General features: G+C 43.3%; 1 protein-coding gene across 7 annotated transcripts in view; it reads right to left on the minus strand.

The window, feature by feature from the left end:
* Positions 1-22,100, minus strand: part of LOC134949265 (cytochrome P450 2A13-like) — a 94,266-nt gene that overhangs the window by 65,835 nt on the left and 6,331 nt on the right. The window contains exon 1 of one of the 7 annotated variants that reach the window (XM_063937758.1): positions 2,963-3,223. The exons of 5 other annotated variants lie outside the window; for them this stretch is intronic. In XM_063937758.1, coding sequence (XP_063793828.1) covers positions 2,963-3,133 — 171 coding nt within the window. In that variant the 5' untranslated portion in view covers positions 3,134-3,223. Of the gene's footprint in view, positions 1-2,962; positions 3,224-22,100 lie in introns of those variants that run through there. One more of the 7 variants, XM_063937753.1, reaches the window with a different exon arrangement.

A 22,100-nucleotide genomic window follows, 5' to 3' on the forward strand; every position in this document is an offset into this window, starting at 1 on the left:
GAACAGAAATATTGAATATCAGCAAGACAACTGAAATTAAGCATTTTAATAACAGCAGGGGCTATTAAGCCTTTATTAGAAGAGAAATCTTCATCACAGCAGCAGCAGTCTCCGTGGAAAATAATTATTTTTAAATTTACAATTTCTAATTCTATTTTCACCTATCTTTTTTATATTTCATATGGCTGAATTTTTTTTTTTTTAATGAAAACAATAAAAGTGATATATTAATTTATAATTGTTAGAATCTCGGTGCACCCCAAAAAACGGCTTCTTTCTCTGTGTCTGTACTGTACCAAACATGGCTTCCTTAACGGTCTACAGGTTCTGCCATCAGGGCTGTAGAGAGGCTAATTGGGCCCAGGTACTGATTTTGGGTGCTTCGTATAATCAGAACATCACCATAATCCCCCCATAGTAAAAAAATATATATATGGGGGGGGGGGGTGAAGGTGGCGACATTTGCCTCTCAGCCAAGGGCAGATTTTCGGAGGTGGGGGAAACCATTTTCTTACCTGGCTCCGGCAAGCTGGATTTCCTCATCCGCGGCACCATCTTCCCAATGACATTCAGAAGATGGAGCATGTGCACTAGAGAGCAAAGTCTCTGGCACAGTGCGGGGCCATCTTCCTGCAGATGTCACTGGGAAAATGGCACCGTGGAGGAGATATGCTTGTCGGAGCCAGATAAGTATATTCAAGGGGCGTGTAGTATGGGTGGCCGGCAAGCGGGATCCCGGCGGCCAGCATACCGGCGCCGAGATCCCGAACGCCGGCATGCCGGCAGCGGGGCAAGCACAAAGGAGCCCCTTGCGTGCTCGCTGCACTCGCCACGCTGCGGGCATGGTGGTGCAGCTATTTATTCTCCCTCTAGGGGGGTTGTGGACCCCCCAAGAGGGAGAACAGTTGTCGATATGCCGGGTGTTGGGATTCCGGCGTCGGTATACTGAGCGCCAGGATCCCAACAGCTGGCATACTTAATACCACCCATTCAAGGGGGTGGACCTGGGTCCCTCTAACAAGCCCAGAGAATTAGTACCCACTCCCCCCTCCTCTTAGTTGCACTTTTTGCCCACCCTACCCACACTGTACAATATAGAGCTTCTTACACTTGCTGTACAACACAGGGCCTGCCTTTCCCACACTGTACAATACAGGGACTGTCCCACCTAGCCCCTTATACTACAATAAAGAGCATAGGCGTGCGCACGAAGGGTGCCTAGTGCGCACAGGCACCCCCTACTGTCCGGCACTTCCTGCACATCACGTCTGCGATGTCTATGTGCTGCTGTTGTAGCAACGCTACTATAGTAGCACACAGACAGCGATGATCGGATCACCTGCTGCGCATCGCTGCAATGGCTGTTAGTTACACCCCCTCCCGCTGCGTCGGTCAGACTCACAGATTGTGGGTGGGTTGGTGGCCGGCCGCACAACCCACCTGCCGTCATGCTCCAACATCACACCACGCGGGAGCGGCCTCCCTCTCTTCCTCCCCGCCCGCCCTGCGCAGTCCTCCTGCCCACGTTCTCAGTCAGTATCTCCACTCCGTGTGTGACCTGCCATTGCTGACACACCCCAAACGCCGACATACGGGTGCCGCTCCGGAATTCTCCCACTCCGCGACATTATAGTTTACTCTCACTTCCCCTGTCCTGGATATAGACTGCTTACCTGGGCGGCCCAGGTGAGCAGTCTTATGTCCCAGTGGAAGGGGTGGAGGACGTAGTCAGTTTCGTGGCGGAGGGGGGGGAGTCCGGAGAGGCACCCGTACCATATGTCGGCATCTGCGCATGCCTATGACACGCACACATCTCGGAGTGGGCCAATATGCAGCGTTATTTTTTATTACATAAAATTTTGTATGTCCTGACAAAATTTTATGTAATATAATGAAACTTTGACCTGTATATGGATTGGAGTGTCCTGCTAAAATGAGGTGGACCAGTATATAACCTGCATACAGATTACAAGACCTGTGAGTGCCGCAGCCTTTCATTGACTATCTCTATATTACTGAAGCCCAGCAGGTGGTGCTAAACATAGAAAAAAAGGTACAAAACTGCTGAATATCGCCTCAGATCATGAATATAATTTATATATTTGTACAATTGTTCTGTCACCTGCACTGCCGTGAAACACTGTGTGTGTGTTTATAATAAATGGATAATAATAAGAAGAAACGGCTGCGCAAAAGTGGAAGAACAACCACCAATGGCTAATGGGGAATAATTAATGATAAGAGCTGACGTAGAAAAAAAAAAGATTTATTATGTTAATAACATTAATTAAGACAATCGGAGTCTACATATAAAATGGAATAAAAAATACATGAAAATAAAATTAAATATGTCAACACCTAGATCATATGATGTATGAGCTGTAAATTCTCAATCTGCTTATTGAGAATGGGAACCACAGAGTCCAGAATTGATGTGATTGGAATGTCCACAGTTCCAGATATCTGCATACAGATTACAAGACCTGTGAGTGCCGCAGCCTTTCATTGACTATCTCTATATTACTGAAGCCCAGCAGGTGGTGCTAAACATGCCCATTAGGCAGTACGGGGCATGCTCAGTAGACGGTGCTAGACACGCCACTCCAGTCGTGCACCCCCTAATAAAATGTGCTGCGCACACCTATGATACACAGCTTGTCTTCTCACAACAGTGCACAAGTCCAATTTCCTTAACATTATACAATACAATTATTCTACATTATTTTATTATTATACATTATTCTAAACATACAATACAGGGTCTGGATTCCTCACATAAAGAATACCCAAAATACTGTATTATTCATACAGTATAATATGAAAGATGCACTAAACAGTAATTCTTAATAAATTGTAATTTGTTGGAACGCAAAACCTAACTGCAATAATATTGTTTGTAACAAAAAATGGTTTACTAGAAAACACCAGATTTATTAACCCCTTGGTGGACTCTGCTACTAACCTCTTTTAGAGATTCCAACAATTGCCCTGACTTCAGCTGGAGGAGATTGCCGATAACAGGTAGTGGGGTTGGTCCAGGAGGCAGGTTCTGTCTTTTCTTTATGTGGCCCCAGGTGTAAAGACTGAGGACACAGGAGACCAGAAATAGCAGGACCAGAGTCAGGGGTTCCATGCTGAGCTAATGCCGAGTTACTGTGATTTCTTTGCTGGAATAGAGGTGCTTTAAGTATTTTGTAATTAGATCCTTACTAGCTTCAAAAACTCCTGGCAGTGATTTCTGCAGAAGGAGTGGCTCATAGCTAAGATAATGTGATCCTTGGCAGGGAAGCTTATTTGTCTGTAACTTCATTACACTATGCAGTCTAAATATCTACAGTCAGAGCCGGCCATAGGCATAGGCAAACTAGGCAATTGCCTAGGGCATTTGATATGCCTAGGGGCATCAGCAGCTTCTGATGATTAAAATGATATGCGGCATGCCTATATTCTGTATGTAGCATTTCATATGCAGATACAGCCACAGTCTCACACAGTATATAGGCATGCTGCATATCAGTTTATTCAGCAGAAGCTGCTTGTGCATCCTAGCTACATAGAAATGCAAATAAGATGCATTTTCATTTTAAAAAAAAGGTGCCCGACGTTAGCATTGATGCAAGATTTGTGAGGACACATCTGTATCCAAGCAGAGGCAGAGGTCACAGTGTTAGTGGAAGTGTGAGTGCTGTGTGCATGTGAGTGGGTTGGTTGTGCAGTAGTGTTCGGAATATGTGTAAGGAGCATTATGTGTGTCATGTAAAAATGCATTAATAATGTGCAACATATGGTAAAGGGCCACTATGTGTGTCATTATGTGTATAAGGGCATTACTAATGTGCGGCATATGTGTAAGGGAAATTATGTGTAAAAGGGCATTAATAAAGGTTGTCATAATGTGTAAGGTGCATTATGTTTATAAGGACATTAATGTGTCTCATATGTGCAAGGGGCATTACTGTGTGGAATTTTGTATAAATGCATTACTAATGTGTGGCATTATGTGTATAAGGTGCTCTACTATGTGGCGTTGCATATAGAAAGGGCACTACTGTGTCGTCTAATGTGAATAAAGAGCAATAAGGTGTGGTGTAATGTGAATAAGGAGCAATTCAGTGTGATGTAATGTGAATAAGGGGCTCTACTGTGAGGCGTAACGTTTATAAGGTAAAATTATACTACTGTGGGATGTAATATGAATTATGGACACTATCGCAAGATAAAATGTGAATAAAGTTGCAGTACTGTGTGGCGTAATTGGAATTGGGGTTACTATTGTGTGGCCATGCCCTTTCCCAGCAAGAAGATGCCCCTTTTTGGGCTGTGCGTCAAATGTGCGAACTGTTCCTATTTAAAATATAGGGGGTACAAGGACTGCTATGGGTGATGGGTGATGGCGCTGGGAAAGAGGTGCAAGGTCAGATACAGAACCAGCGGTGGTGCTAGGGGGCACCAGCCAAAATCTTGCCTAGGGCATCATATTGGTTAGGGCCGGCTCTGTCTACAGTGTCTAGGTAGACTGTCAATAGGTCGACTTCAAATGGTCGACATACAGGTTGACATATAAATGTGTGAAAAACTTAAATAAATTGTGTACTATAAGTGAATAAATCGTGTACTGAATATTCATTAAAAACTGACTCACTGTGCTAAATCTCTGATTTTGCTCATTTTTATTTGCATTACTTAAATATCACTGGAATTGTGCAAATTGTTAGCTGTTATGTATTACATGTAGAATAAACATCAGCGAATATGAAACTAATGACAAGGGTAAGTAGCCAAATGTAACATAGGCACCAAGAGGTGAGCAATGAGCCCTGATATTAACTGAACACAATTGATCCTTTTGCATATATCAAATGTCATGGGAAAGGGCTCACGATTCAAAGAGTCATAAACTTGTTTAGCAGCTTGACTATGGGGAGAATTGGATCTTCCTTTTTAGGATTGATCAGCATAAACACCCATATATTAGTGGTTACTTTAATGGACTCTGTCGACATGTGACCCTGATATGTACGCTGTTAATTATTCTATATGCAGCAAGGTCAGGTCTATTTTACAGGTCTAGGCACAACATGCAGCATGACTCCGTTGACAGTGACCTCTGAATAATAAACTGTTCCAGCCTCTGTTTGTAATTTGGGTCCAGTCTTTTGTACAGATTAGTCCTTTCTGTTTAGTTCAGTAACGGATGGAACTAGTTAAGACCAGGGGTTGTTGTTATGAATATCCACGGCTACTTGCCGCACTTGAATCCCCTTCAATCAATCAACATGTTGTTATACACAGTTTGTGGATAATAGTTTCTCTAGCTCACTCAGTAGCTTATCTACTATATCCCACCAGATATTTAACTGTGTTTGGTGTTAAAAATTATCACCCCCAGTTGGGTCGACTTACAATATGTTTAGCTAAATATTAGAAATGTTAGAAAGGTATCTTACCCACTCACCACTACGTATTACCAAATTAAATAGCCTCTATTGCTATACTCTCATCAGTTTAAGATGCTGCAGAACGCATAGGAGCTAAAGGTTGGAAAAGCTTCTATATCGTTGCACATTTAAATTCTAATCCCTTGAAGGTAATGTCGTTGTTATATTACCACTACTGGTGGACATACCCACCCTCGTAATATGATAGCACCTATTATGTCAGGCATGCCTATTCTATACAGTATCTTGCCGCCTATAATTCCACATGGATTGCACTCATCCAAATTAATGATAATGAATGAGCCAAATAATTGCTAGTACATCTCACAGTTCTGATGTTATTGTGGAGTGATTTATAATGTTTCCAGTGTTGAAATGATTGCAGTGTGGGCAGCGATATTGGACCGTAGTGTTTATGTACACATTAGCGGCTTAAGCAAAAAGATTCTTTGTTATACCGTGTTATGGGACATCATGCGTATCCACCCTTGTATTGATTATTTCAAACATTATTGATATATTAAAATTTATATTTTCAAACGTGCCCACTGATGGCTGCTCGCTGCTGTCTATTCTAATTGTATGCCGCTCAGGGATCCGTGTTCCCTGTGTTTTGCTGAACTGGCAGCCGGTGCTCCGTGTTCCCTGTATTTAGTTTAACCGGCGGCTGTTCAAATAAAGGTTATTTCCTAACACCTTTGGCAATTCATATAGAGGTCGTTTACTAATACCTTTAGCAATCGTAGTATCCCTACATAACAGTAATCCAACACATTATATGTACATTTCTAGTATTTGAGCATGTTAGACACAGTGATCAGTGTGAGCGGGCTTGTCAGCACCGCTCAGAAACGCAGCCGTGCACGTTTCGCAGATGCATTAACGAGGCAATCCCAATTGCCCAATTCGGAATAGTTTTAACAAGACCTCCATCTTATCATGATCTGGCTATCTATCATGTGTTTCATATCACAGCTGTGTGGATTCAATGAACCGCACAGCACTCGTGGTCTCAACCTAGTGGAACGCATAGCTAATTATGAGTCACATGGTAATTCTAACCAATTGATTGGTACCCAAACAATACTAATGTTCATGTGTACATATATCTCTATTACTCCATTACGTTACTTTTCAAAGATGCATAAGAATTGGTTGTTACAATTGTAAATACCTGAGAATTGTTTGTTTATTACTTATAATCCCCACGATAGTGATACTGATGTAATTAAATCGGTATTTGTAATACCGTATCTTGGCACTATTATATTCATTAAATGATAGGAGTTAAAAGGTTGTCCCAAGTATAAGATTAGATGAATAAAATAAAATAATATAAATGTAAGAAAAGAGCATAAATAAAACAAGAATTAATTAATCTGTGAAAATCAGTGAGATCCAACGTGACGTGCTCTGTAACCGTGATATTATGGAATTCAAAATAGGTTATCCCGATTAGGGGTATCCCCATAATTGATTCAAAATAAAGTAAAGTGAACACACAATACTAATATCCAATGGTGCTTTATATATTTGCATGGGTTCTTGTGCAGCCGGAATAAATTACATATAATTTGTATATGAAGTGATAGAATATTAATAGTGAAAATATGTTGGTAGTGGAAAAATGTGACAAGATGTGAAAAAAACCAAAAATAAAAGTGAAAAAAATGTGAACAAAAAACTTTGGTCGACCTAACAACACTGAAGTTTGATATAATTTATGCTTGTGCAAATAATAGTTTGGTATTCCCTATGTGTACAAGTGAGTACTAACCTACAGTAAAATATCTCCTCCATGAATTATGTATTAGTATCAAATGATGGTTTTTATTCTGAATAAAAGGAATTGCCTTAAGACTTCTAGTATATGTAAAGATGTGATAGGTATTGGATTAATGAGCAAAAAAATTGTTCACCATTTATCAGGGTCACATTAAAAGGAGAGAAAAGATTATCTTCTATAGATATGGCCGTATTGATTTGGTCCAAGCCAGAAAAATAGCTTTGGAAAGGTCCAAAACAGAGAGATAGCTTTGGGCAAAACTGATTTTACAGGGTTCCCATTCATAATAACCTAGATATTCCCAATCCAAAAATACTGTATTTCAAAATTCAACAAGTATATAGGAGATTGGAAGATTAGTAGACATATATTAATAGATGCCTAATATATTCTGGTTCCCTTAGTGCAGATTGCCTCCTACTATTCTCTTAGCGAATCTCAGATGATACATTTTGTGTCCCCAGTAGACAAACCCACATACCAATAGATCCAGCTTACATGATAGGTGTGGATTTATATTCAACTCATAAGACACTAAGTCAATAGATTCATCGAAGGAGGTTATGAGCATCTTATATTTTTTGTATATAAACTGTACTTTATAATGTTGGAAAAATCCAACTGGACCAATGACAAAACATGAATGTTTACAATCTCGAATCCAGAATATTTGCACGCTATAGATGTTAACGTGCAAATGGTGGGCCGTTCCTTTTTTGCCAGGGAGTCGAATCCCAGACCACTAAATCCCAGCTACTTATCCTTTTTGTGATTTTCCGATTTCTGTCACCCGCTGTGGTGGATAAAACATACAAGGAATCCACACACATCATTGCAGATGGTGTGTGGATATTTTTCTGTTTCCCTGTTCTCAATGAGTTTAGTGGGGTTCCTAGAAGACAATAATAGGCCAGGGGGTTTAGGATCAAGCACCCAAAGCCTTAATTTTTAATGGGCTGGGATTTGACTCCCTGGCAAAAAAGGAACAGCCCACCATTGGCACGTTAACATCTATAGCGTGCAAATATTCTGGATTCGAGATTGTAAACTAGTGATGTGCACCGGAAATTTATCGGGTTTTGGTTTTGGATTCGGTTCCGCGGCCGTGTTTTGGATTCGGAAGCGTTTTGGCAAAACCCCCCTGACATTTTTTTTGTCAGATTTGGGTATGTTTTGGATTCGGATGTTTTTTTACAAAAAACCCTCAAAAACAGCTTAAATCATAGAATTTGGGGGTCATTTTGATCCCATAGTATTATTAACCTCAATAACCATAATTTCCACTCATTTCCAGTCTATTCTGAACACCTCACACCTCACAATATTACTTTTAGTCCTAAAATTTTCACCGAGGTCGCTGGATGGCTAAGCTAAGCGACCCAATTGGCCGACACAAACACCTGGCCCATCTAGGAGTGGCACTGCAGTGTCAGACAGGATGGCAGATTTAAAAAAAATAGTCCCCAAAGAGCACATGATGCAAAGAAAAAAAAGAGGTGCAACAAGGTCGCTGGATGGCTAAGCTAAGCGACCCAAGTGGCCGACACAAACACCTGGCCCATCTAGGAGTGGCACTGCAGTGTCACGCAGGATGGCAGATTTAAAAAATAGTCCCCAAACAACACATGATGCAAAGAAAAAAAGAGGTGCAATGAGGTAGCTGTGTGACTAAGCTAAGCGACACAAGTGGCCGACACAAACACCTGGTCCATCTAGGAGTGGCACTGCAGTTTTCTAGCGAGAGGATGAGTGCTTCCATCCTCATGTGAATCTGAACCACTAGCCATGAACATAGGCCAGGGCCTCAGCCGTTCCTTGCCACTCTGTGTCGTAAATGGCATATTGGCAAGTTTACGCTTCTCATCAGACGCTTTTAATTTTGATTTTTGGGTCATTTTACTGAACTTTTGTAGTATACTTGACGACACAGAGGTAGAACAGTGGACTGCCGTACCATACTGCTATATATTATATACTGGTGGTCAGTAAAATTCTGCACTGTCCTCCTACTATATATACTGCGCACAACTACTTGACGACACAGAGGTAGGTAGAGCAGTGGCCTACTGTACCGTACTGCTATATATTATATACTGGTGGTCAGCAAAATTCTGCATTGTCCTCCTACTATATATACAGCGCACAACTAAAATGCACCACAGGTCTGGATGGATAGTATACTTGATGACAAAGAGGTAGCTAGAACAGTCGCCTACTGTACCGTACTGCTATATATTATATACTGGTGGTCAGCAAAATTATGCACTGTCCTCCTACTATATAAACTGCGCACTACTAAAATGCACCACAGGTATGGATGGATAGTATACTTGATGACACAGAGGTAGGTAGAGCCGTGGACTACCGTACCGTACTGCTATATATTATATACTGGTGGTCAGCAAAATTCTGCACTGTCCTCCTACTATATATACTGCGCACAACTAAAATGCACCACAGGTATGGATGGATAGTATACTTGATGACACAGAGGTAGGTAGAGCCGTGGACTACTGTACCGTACTGCTATACATTATATACTGGTGGTCAGCAAAATTCTGCACTGTCCTCCTACTATATATACTGCGCACAACTAAAATGCACCACAGATATGGATGGATAGTATACTTGACGACACAGAGGTAGGTAGAGCCGTGGACTACTGTACCGTACTGCTATATATTATATACTGGTGGTCAGCAAAATTCTGCACTGTCCTCATACTATATATACTGTGCACAACTAAAATACAGCACAGGTATGGATGGATAGTATACTTGACGACACAGAGGTAGGTAGAGCACTGGACTACTGTACCGTACTGCTATATAATACTGGTTGTCACTGGTCAGCAAAATTCTGCACTGTCCTCCTACTATAGTATATACTACAATGCAGCACAGATATGGAGCGTTTTTCAGGCAGAGAACATAGATATTTTCAGCACACTGAGCACAGATATTTGCAGCACACTGAGCACAGATATTTGCAGCACACTGAACACAGAAACTGAGAGAACGCTGCACGTCCTCTCCCAATCATCTCCAATGCACGAGTGAAAATGGCGGCGACGCGCGGCTCCTTATATAGAATACGAATCTCGTGAGATTCCGACAGCGGGATGATGACGTTCGGGCGCGCTCGGGTTAACCGAGCAAGGCGGGAGGATTCGAGTCTGCCTCGGGACCGTGTAAAATGGGTGAAGTTCGGGGGGGTTTGGATCCCGAGGAACCGAACCCGCTCTTCACTAAATAAATATATATATATATATATATATATATATATATATATATACATATACATACATACATGTCTATAAAAGAGCTGCGCATTAGACACACTTTCCTTTTAACGTATCCAGCAGATTTTTTGAAAGTCCTGTGTCCCGTTTTTTATATGATGTATGCTGCCGCTTCCTCCGTTTAGGAATTAGAGCCACTAATTCCAATGCACATGTAACGAAAGAAGAATGGAGGGCGCAGGTGTAAGTAAAAGGTTTACAATTCCATTTATTAAAAACAAATGCTCACATACATCTCAGTTTAAAATGGTGCGTTCCGTCCTCCATATAGCAATCGAGCCCCGGAACCGCTCTCTCCCATATCCGATCCTCCGTCTCTTTGTTAGGAATCACGGGTAATTATTCGTTCTTTCACCGGGACCAAGACCAGGTAATGACAGTCTGTCACCAGCTCCACAGGCCACGCCCAACGCGTCATAAAGGCGGATCGATAGTGGTCCAGAACACCACTGATTACACAATGGAGTGCCTGAGGTTACTTGCCGATAGCGAGACATATTGTATTTTGGACAAAGATCCATCAACAGAGTACAAAGCAGAACTGACAGCACTGCTGGAAAAGGCAAAATCAGAAGACCTCATTTCAACAGACATGTTTCACAAGTTGTTGCCAGATAAACCGGTGGTTCCTATATTCAATACCATTCCTAAGGTCCACAAGGACGCACAGAGACCCCCGGGCAGACCCATTATATCTGCCCGTGGGTCTCTGTGTGAGCCGGTGGCCATCTTTCTGGACACTTACCTGCAGCCTTGCATTCAGGGTATTTGCACATATTTAAAAGACTCCAGCACTTTATTACAGACACTTAGCACTTTTGAAAATGTCCCCACCGATGTGGCTTTGGCCTCGGTGGACGTTACCAGCCTGTACACCTGCATTCCTCATCAGCAAGGTCTGCAGGCTGTGAGGCACTTGATAGTGGGGAATGCACTGTATATTGGGCCTGAAATTGAGTTTTTTCTTGAGTTATTGTGTTTTACGTTAACACACAATTTTTTCATTTTTGATGGGAGGTTCTACAGGCAGCGAACGGGGTGTGCCATGGGGTCTTCCGTGGCACCCTCGTTCGCCAATGCCTTTATGTGGGAGACTGAACGTGAATTATTTTTATCCAACAGGATCATTGCCGACAGATTGTTCATTTATTATAGATATATAGATGATGTGCTGATTTTTTGGTGAGGTGAGATACAGGAATTGGGCGCACTCATCGATTCACATAATCAGTCAGAACATCCAGCCAAACTAACCATGACCAGTAGTCCAGTTGAGATTTGTTTTTTAGACATTTCAATTAAAATTCAGGAGGGGAAAATCCTGACATGTCTCTACAGAAAACCTACTGATCGCAACACCATCTTGCGATACGACAGCTTCCATCCCAGATCCACTGTGAGAGGCCTTCCATACTCCCAGTTTTTGCGGGTGTGTAGGGCCAACAACAGTGATTCAATAAGGGCATGTCAGTTGAGAGAAATGGAGGACAGATTTTTGGCCAGAGGCTATCCTCGGTCACTAATACGATCAGCTCGCCAGAAAGCAGAGACAACACAGAGAGACGGTTTAGTGAAATCCAAACAGTCCAAGGATATGTCCCAAATTATCCCGTGGGTTTGTGAGTATGATGTGACAAGCAGGGAAAGGCAACGGCAAGTAAAGCAGCTGTGGCCTATGGTAACATCAGACCCGGAGTTAAAGATGCTACATGATAAACGCATTATGCCCAGTTATAAAAAAGGAAAAAGCATCAGGGACATATTAGTGAAAACTGACATGGCAAAATTGAGAGTAAACCCCACACATTTCCTCACCAGGCGCAACGGTTGCTTTAAGTGCACCGGTTGCACCACTTGTTCCCACATGTCACCAGGGACCACGATAGCCCATCCTTTTTCAGGCAAGTCATTTAAGATACAGTGGCCCCTCACATGTTGCACAAAGTTTGTTGTTTATGCCATTATCTGCCCATGTGGGCTATATTACATCGGCAAAACAGAGTGCCAGTTCAAAATCAGAATGGCACAGCACAGATTGGCCATTCGAAATGCTCTGGCATCTGGCAGTGGAGATCAACCTGTGGCCAAGCACTTCGTAACCTTTAGACATTCCATGGCCCCGTTTAAACACCGTATCATTGATCACGTCCCCGAGTCCATACGGGGGGGTAATCGAGGTCGCAAACTACTACAGCTGGAGTCCATGTGGATCCATAGGCTCAACACTTTGAAACCTGGGGGGTTGAATGAGAATTTAGGATTAATTAACTTTCTGTGAGGTTAGTTCAGCCCTGACACAATGATGCCGCACACAATGAGAGGCAAGTCTGGGGCGATTTCTGCCTATATTATTATCTGAGAAAAAATGTGTTCAGCAGAAGGTATCTACTTCAGAGTAAGCAGTCAGATATTTGTTGCCCGGTATGATTTTTCATTACAGTCAGCAGTCCTTTGTTATAATAACAAAAGGGGCTGTTTTATGTAAATTTTTCTGTGTGCACCTTCCGATGTTTTTAAATTGTTTTTAGCACTAGCACTTTATATTGTTGTACCATTGACGGCTATACGTCATCTTAAGCATCACTTCAGTCATTGTTTTGTTTATATGTAATTTGTCACACAGATTGCAGCCTGACCATGGCAACACCAAGGTCTTCCCAGCCAGGGTCAGTGATCTCGCGGGATCTGGAGACGCACTGGAGGTAACTCGAGCGACGCGGCCAGGGAGCGACAGCTGGGCGGTGAGTATGAGCGGTAGCCATGGCAACGCGGCTCGCACCCGTGACGTCACTTCCGGTCCCGCTGAGACCCACAGCCGGGCGGAAGCCATGAAGGGGCGGCCACACAGACACGCTGCAGCTGTGGAGTGAGTGGGGTCAGGGGGTAAGTGTTTTGTCTATTTAAATCTTCACTGTTTGGCACTTGTGTTATCCTGAAGAAGGGGACTAGGTCCCCGAAACGTTGATATGATTTGCACCATCTGCACTAATATATGATTGTAGTTACAAGCCTCTGAGTGCCGCCTCGTCTTTCCTTTTTATATATATATATATATATATATATATACATATATATATATATATATATATATATATATATAAAGGAGAAAAACGGCACTCAGGAACTACAAAGGTTTAGAAATGCGTGGTCTACGTTTCAGAGACCTTTAATCTCCTTCGTCAGGACATATAAAGACAATACAAATGACATACCTTTAAATACCTCACCCAGGTGCACTGTAAGCCCAGGCCGCATCCCGTCGCTGTGCCGCTGGCGTCGCCGGAAGTGACCTCATGCCCGCGTCACCAGCTGGCCGAGCCGGGCGGGGGGCCTGGGCGTTCCTCAAGTGTTTACCCGTCACCATAGTTACAAGGCTGCATGATACAAGAACAGAATACGGACAGTATAAGTTACACGGCATGGTTTCTTTAGATTGAAACCATGTATCAGCCACAATTTATGAATTAATATGGATTACACATGGACAGATATAGCTACGTGCTAAGCATACATGTGTAATGCTAATGTAATCGATTACGTACCCCAACACCAATTGCTAATATGCAGGAACCAAGGCATATCCTAAGATCCCAAAAAGCAAGTATAGGACAATTGCTCATTCAGCCCAAAAGGATACAGGGTTTGAAGCTTATAGATCCATTTTGTCTCTAGGCGTAATAACAGATTGTCCCTGTTCCCTCCTCTTTTAGAAGGTGGTACCCAATATATCATCTTGTACCTTAGTGTGGCTTTATTGTGATGAAAATCACGAAAATGCCTAGCAACTGGCTGATCATTCATTTTTGTTTTAGTGCTGGTACTTGTCTCTACACTCTCAATGGCCTTTCTAATGCTAGATCTGTGGGCAGCAATCCTTTCTTTGAAACATCGAATTGTTTTGCCCACATATAGTAAACCGCACGGGCATTTGATGTAATACACTACGTGAGTCCTAGAACATGTTAAGGGGTAATTTATTTTAAACCTTCTGCCCGAACGTGGATGTGAAAAGAAGGCACCTGTCTCTAGGTATTGGCAAGTAGTGCAATTAATGCACTTAAAATTCCCTGGTTTTCTGGACAAGAAGTGTGTCCATGGATTGACTACAAAGCCAGTGATATCATTATGTACTACGATATCTTTAATGTTACGGCCTCTACGGAACCCTGGAATTAGGGATTTATTGAGAAGACCTAGTAAAGCTGGATTGCTGACCACTGAGCAGAGGCACTGATCACTGCTTCAGGAATGGTATCTATAATGTACACTACCTATCACCGTTCTACATATATTATACTCTACAAGATCAGGGTCAAACTTGCCCACAGGGGCAGGGCCGGATTAAGCCTTCGGGGGCTCGGGTCTAACAGAGTGGGGCCTTCTCCCTCTGGTCAGTGTAGCCACCCTGGTGGTTCCTGCTGTGTGTGTGCCTCCTCCCCTTGCCCCTCATAAAGCAGCAGTAGCTCAGGTACTACCTGCACTCCTGCTGTAGGGGCAGACTCTGGGCATTGTGCAGGCCCAGCAGAAAAAAATCTAAAGGCCTAGTACACAATTTGTGTGCGTGTGTGTGTGTGTGTGTGTGTGTGTGTGTGTGTGTGAAACTGGTTTGCAGACCCTCCGTCTTGAACCCAAATATGCAGCCATTCATCATGAAGGAAATAAAGTTTGTGTGCATTACTATAATATATATATTCAAGTCCAGAACATGGGACCCCCTGGGTTAGCATAACTAAACTAGGGTGACCATATTATCCCTTTTACCTGGGGCGCTCATAGATTACACAAGTTCTGTCTGTGTCTGATTAAAACCAGCTGAAATGTAAGCTTGAAGTCAGCCAGCCACAGAACCTGTGTAATTCATGAGCGTCCCAGGTAAAAGGTATAATATGGTCACCCTAACTAAACATCATTTAACTTGTTACTATTCCCGATAGATGTCTAGCCCAGGGGGTCACACGTTCACAACTTGAGGAAAAAAAATAAAAATAAAAAAAAATATATATATATATATATATATAAAAACAATTTCCCAAGTGCGCTAAATAAAAATGTATCTACAAAGATTCTTCCAGTGTTGTTTCCGTAGGTAAGAATTGAGTACTGGAGAAGATGTATGTCTGGGAACCTGTAACGGACACCCCTCACCAAGATAGTCACCCAAACAAGAGGCCCAAGGTCAATTAGTAAAACATTGTTTTAATAACATGCATTTAGACAAATGCAATTTTTACATAAAAATCATCATGCAATGTTTACAGAGATATATTTTCAAAATAATAATAATAATAATAATAATAATAATAATAATAATAATAATAATAATAATAATGCCAGTAAAGGACAACCAGTGTGTTTTTTGTGTGGTCTTAACTCTAGATACTCCCTCACCTTTATCAAGGTGCGAGCTCGAGAGGGAGTATCTTCACAAACTAAGCTGGAAACTCCTGATGACACTCCAACGTGTTTCGTCTTATCGACTTCATCAGGGGTAACTTGTTTGGGTATGAATAAAAGTAAAATGAAAATATTTAATTAAAAGGACTGTTGTCCAAAATTTGAGAAGCAAAGAATATAAATGGTATGAGAATTTACAGAAAAGGTAAGTACCTACCGAATATAAAAAACAGGCTTGCTTGCCATTAATGGATTTATATGTGGAGAATCACAACCTAAAATTGTGAATGAAAAATACGTTGATCAGTGTGTTTTACAACTACTTAGGGAGTTTCTTAATGGGAATATCAAGGCATACCTTGGATATAGGAATAATAAAAAAAATCTCTAATACTGGCTCCTAATAAGAGCTTTCTTAGTGGTTCCTTAAAGGGATCCTGATGATCCTGGATAGAAGTTTCTACCTAATAGGGAGGAAACAAGGGGAGGAAACTGATATAAACCAATATTAGGAAGATTTAAAAAGTATATTATGTTTTGTAGGTAGGAAGAACATACTAGAGATGTGCACTTGAAATTTTTCGGGTTTTGTGTTTTGGTTTTGGGTTCGGTTCCGCGGCCGCGTTTTGGGTTCGACCGCGTTTTGGCAAAACCTCACCGAATTTTTTTGTCGGATTCGGGTGTGTTTTGGATTCTGGTGTTTTTTTCAAAAAACACTAAAAAACAGCTTAAATCATAGAATTTGGGGGTCATTTTGATCCCAAAGTATTATTAACCTCAAAAACCATAATTTCCACTCATTTTCAGTCTATTCTGAATACCTCACACCTCACAATATTATTTTTAGTCCTAAAATTTGCACCGAGGTCGCTGGATGACTAAGCTAAGCGACCCTAGTGGCCGACACAAACACCTGGCCCATCTAGGAGTGGCACTGCAGTGTCACGCAGGATGGCCCTTCCAAAAAACCCTCCCCAAACAGCACATGATGCAAAGAAAAAAAGAGGCGCAATGAGGTAGCTGTGTGAGTAAGATAAGCGACCCTAGTGGCCGACACAAACACCGGGCCCATCTAGGAGTGGCACTGCAGTGTCACGCAGGATGTCCCTTCCAAAAAACCCTCCCCAAACAGCACATGACGCAAAGAAAAAAAGAGGCGCAATGAGGTAGCTGTGTGAGTAAGATAAGCGACCCTAGTGGCCGACACAAACACCGGGCCCATCTAGGAGTGGCACTGCAGTGTCACGCAGGATGTCCCATCCAAAAAACCCTCCCCAAACAGCACATGACGCAAAGAAAAAAAGAGGCGCAATGAGGTAGCTGTGTGAGTAAGATAAGCGACCCTAGTGGCCGACACAAACACCTGGCCCATCTAGGAGTGGCACTGCAGTGTCACGCAGGATGGCCCTTCCAAAAAACCCTCCCCAAACAGCACATGACGCAAAGAAAAAAAGAGGCGCAATGAGGTAGCTGTGTGAGTAAGATAAGCGACCCTAGTGGCCGACACAAACACCGGGCCCATCTAGGAGTGGCACTGCAGTGTCACGCAGGATGTCCCTTCCAAAAAACCCTCCCCAAACAGCACATGACGCAAAGAAAAAAAGAGGCGCAATGAGGTAGCTGTGTGAGTAAGATAAGCGACCCTAGTGGCCGACACAAACACCTGGCCCATCTAGGAGTGGCACTGCAGTGTCACGTAGGATGGCCCTTCCAAAAAACACTCCCCAAACAGCACATGACGCAAATAAAAATGAAAGAAAAAAGAGGTGCAAGATGGAATTGTCCTTGGGCCCTCCCACCCACCCTTATGTTGTATAAACAGGACATGCACACTTTAACCAACCCATCATTTCAGTGACAGGGTCTGCCACACGACTGTGACTGAAATGACGGGTTGGTTTGGACCCCCACCTAAAAAGAAGCAATTAATCTCTCCTTGCACAAACTGGCTCTACAGAGGCAAGATGTCCACCTCATCATCATCCTCCGATATATCACCGTGTACATCCCCCTCCTCACAGATTATCAATTCGTCCCCACTGGAATCCACCATCTCAGCTCACTGTGTACTTTGTGAAGGCAATTGCTGCTGGTCAATGTCTCCACGGAGGAATTGATTATAATTAATTTTAATGAACATCATCTTCTCCACATTTTCTGGATGTAACCTCGTACGCCGATTGCTGACAAGGTGAGCGGCGGCACTAAACACTCTTTCGGAGTACACACTTGTGGGAGGGCAACTTAGGTAGAATAAAGCCAGTTTGTGCAAGGGCCTCCAAATTGCCTCTTTTTCCTGCCAGTATAAGTACGGACTGTGTGACGTGCCTACTTGGATGCGGTCACTCATATAATCCTCCACCATTCTTTCAATGGTGAGAGAATCATATGCAGTGACAGTAGACGACATGTCCGTAATCGTTGTCAGGTCCTTCAGTCCGGACCAGATGTCAGCATCAGCAGTCGCTCCAGACTGCCCTGCATCACCGCCAGCGGGTGGGCTCGGAATTCTGAGCCTTTTCCTCGCACCCCCAGTTGCGGGAGAATGTGAAGGAGGAGATGTTGACAGGTCGCGTTCCGCTTGACTTGACAATTTTCTCACCAGCAGGTCTTTGAACCCCAGCAGACTTGTGTCTGCCGGAAAGAGAGATCCAAGGTAGGCTTTAAATCTAGGATCGAGCATGGTGGCCAAAATGTAGTGCTCTGATTTCAACAGATTGACCACCCGTGAATCCTTGTTAAGCGAATTAAGGGCTCCATCCACAAGTCCCACATGCCTAGCGGAATCGCTCCGTGTTAGCTCCTCCTTCAATGTCTCCAGCTTCTTCTGCAAAAGCCTGATGAGGGGAATGACCTGACTCAGGCTGGCAGTGTCTGAACTGACTTCACGTGTGGCAAGTTCATAGGGCATCAGAACCTTGCACAATGTTGAAATCATTCTCCACTGCGCTTGAGACAGGTGCATTCCACCTCCTATATCGTGCTGAATTGTATAGGCTTGAATGGCCTTTTGCTGCTCCTCCAACCTCTGAAGCATATAGAGGGTTGAATTCCACCTCGTTACCACTTCTTGCTTCAGATGATGGCAGGGCAGGTTCAGTTGTTTTTGGTGGTGCTCCAGTCTTCTGTACGTGGTGCCTGTACGCCGAAAGTGTCCCGCAATTCTTCTGGCCACCGACAGCATCTCTTGCACACCCCTGTCGTTTTTTAAAAAATTCTGCACCACCAAATTCAAAGTATGTGCAAAACATGGGACGTGCTGGAATTTGCCCATATTTAATGCACACACAATATTGCTGGCGTTGTCCGATTCCACAAATCCACAGGAGAGTCCAATTGGGGTAAGCCATTCCGCGATGATCTTCCTCAGTTGCCGTAAGAGGTTTTCAGCTGTGTGCGTATTCTGGAAAGTGGTGATACAAAGCGTAGCCTGCCTAGGAAAGAGTTGGCGTTTGCGAGATGCTGCTACTGGTGCCGCCGCTGCTGTTCTTGCGGCGGGAGTCCATACATCTACCCAGTGGGCTGTCACAGTCATATAGTCCTGACCCTGCCCTGCTCCACTTGTCCACATGTCCGTGGTTAAGTGGACATTGGGTACAACTGCATTTTTTAGGACACTGGTGAGTCTTTTTCTGACGTCCGTGTACATTCTCGGTATCGCCTGCCTAGAGAAGTGGAACCTAGATGGTATTTGGTAACGGGGGCACACTGCCTCAATAAATTGTCTAGTTCCCTGTGAACTAACGGCGGATACCGGACGCACGTCTAACACCAACATAGTTGTCAAGGCCTCAGTTATCCGCTTTGCAGCAGGATGTTTGCTGTGATATTTCATCTTCCTCGCAAAGGACTGTTGGACAGTCAATTGCTTACTGGAAGTAGTACAAGTGGGCTTACGACTTCCCCTCTGGGATGACGATCGACTCCCAGCAGCAACAACAGCAGCGCCAGCAGCAGTAGGCATTACACTCAAGGATGCATCGGAGGAATTTCAGGCACGAGAGGACTCGTCAGAATTGCCAGTGACATGGCCTGCAGGACTATTGGCATTCCTGGGTAAGGAGGAAATTGACACTGAGGGAGTTGGTGGGGTGGTTTGTGTGAGCTTGGTTACAAGAGGAAGGGATTTACTGGTCAGTGGACTGCTTCCGCTGTCACCCAAAGTTTTTGAACTTGTCACTGACTTATTATGAATGCGCTGCAGGTGACGTATAAGGGAGGATGTTCCGAGGTGGTTAACGTCCTTACCCCTACTTATTACAGCTTGACAAAGGCAACACACGGCTTGACACCTGTTGTCCGCATTTCTGTTGAAATACTTCCACACCGAAGAGCTGATTTTTTTGGTATTTTCACCAGGCATGTCAATGGCCATATTCCTCCCACGGACAACAGGTGTCTCCCCGGGTGCCTGACTTAAACAAACCACCTCACCATCAGAATCCTCCTGGTCAATTTCCTCCCCAGCGCCAGCAACACCCATATCCTCCTCATCCTGGTGTACTTCAACACTGACATCTTCAATCTGACTATCAGGAACTGGACTGCGGGTGCTCCTTCCAGCACTTGCAGGGGGCGTGCAAATGGTGGAAGGCGCATGCTCTTCACGTCCAGTGTTGGGAAGGTCAGGCATCGCAACCGACACAATTGGACTCCCCTTGTGGATTTGGGATTTCGAAGAACGCACAGTTCTTTGCGGTGCTTTTGCCAGCTTGAGTCTTTTCATTTTTCTAGCGAGAGGCTGAGTGCTTCCATCCTCATGTGAAGCTGAACCACTAGCCATGAACATAGGCCAGGGCCTCAGCCGTTCCTTGCCACTCCGTGTGGTAAATGGCATATTGGCAAGTTTACGCTTCTCCTCCGACAATTTTATTTTAGGTTTTGGAGTCCTTTTTTTACTGATATTTGGTGTTTTGGATTTTACATGCTCTGTACTATGACATTGGGCATCAGCCTTGGCAGACGACGTTGCTGGCATTTCATCGTCTCGGCCATGACTAGTGGCAGCAGCTTCAGCACGAGGTGGAAGTGGATCTTGATCTTTCCCTAATTTTGGAACCTCAACATTTTTGTTCTCCATATTTTAATAGGCACAACTAAAAGGCACCTCAGGTAAACAATGGAGATGGATGGATACTAGTATACTTATGGATGGACTGCCGAGTGCCGACACAGAGGTAGCTACAGCCGTGGACTACCGTACTGTGTCTGCTGCTAATATAGACTGGATGATAATGAGATGAAATCAATATATATGTATATATAATATCACTAGTACTGCAGCCGGACAGGTATATATTATATATTTATTATGTAATGACTGATGACGGACCTGCTGGACACTGTCAGCTCAGCAGCACCGCAGACTGCTACAGTAAGCTACTATAGTAGTATGTATAAAGAAGAAAGAAAAAAAAAACAACCACGGGTAGGTGGTATACAATTATGGATGGACTGCCGAGTGCCGACACAGAGGTAGCTACAGCCGTGGACTACCGTACTGTGTCTGCTGATAATATAGACTGGATGATAATGAGATGAAATCAATATATATGTATATATAATATCACTAGTACTGCAGCCGGACAGGTATATATATTTATTATGTAATGACCGATGACGGACCTGCTGGACACTGTCAGCTCAGCAGCACCGCAGACTGCTACAGTAAGCTACTATAGTAGTATGTATAAAGAAGAAAGAAAAAAAAACAACCACGGGTAGGTGGTATACACTTATGGATGGACTGCCGAGTGCCGACACAGAGGTAGCTACAGCCGTGGACTACCGTACTGTGTCTACTGATAATATAGACTGGATGATAATGAGATGAAATCAATATATATGTATATATAATATCACTAGTACTGCAGCCGGACAGGTATATATATTTATTATGTAATGACTGATGACGGACCTGCTGGACACTGTCAGCTCAGCAGCACCGCAGACTGCTACAGTAAGCTACTATAGTAGTATGTTTTTTTTTTTCTTTCTTCTTTATACATACTACTATAGTAGCTTACTGTAGCAGTCTGCGGTGCTGCTGAGCTGACAGTGTCCAGCAGGTCCGTCATCAGTCATTACATAATAAATATATAATATATACCTATCCGGCTGCAGTACTAAAAAGAGAAAAAGAAAAAAAGAGGCGCAATGAGGTAGCTGTGTGAGTAAGATA

The sequence above is a fragment of the Pseudophryne corroboree genome, chromosome 8, assembly GCF_028390025.1.
Source record: "Pseudophryne corroboree isolate aPseCor3 chromosome 8, aPseCor3.hap2, whole genome shotgun sequence".
NCBI classification, from domain to species: domain Eukaryota; kingdom Metazoa; phylum Chordata; class Amphibia; order Anura; family Myobatrachidae; genus Pseudophryne; species Pseudophryne corroboree.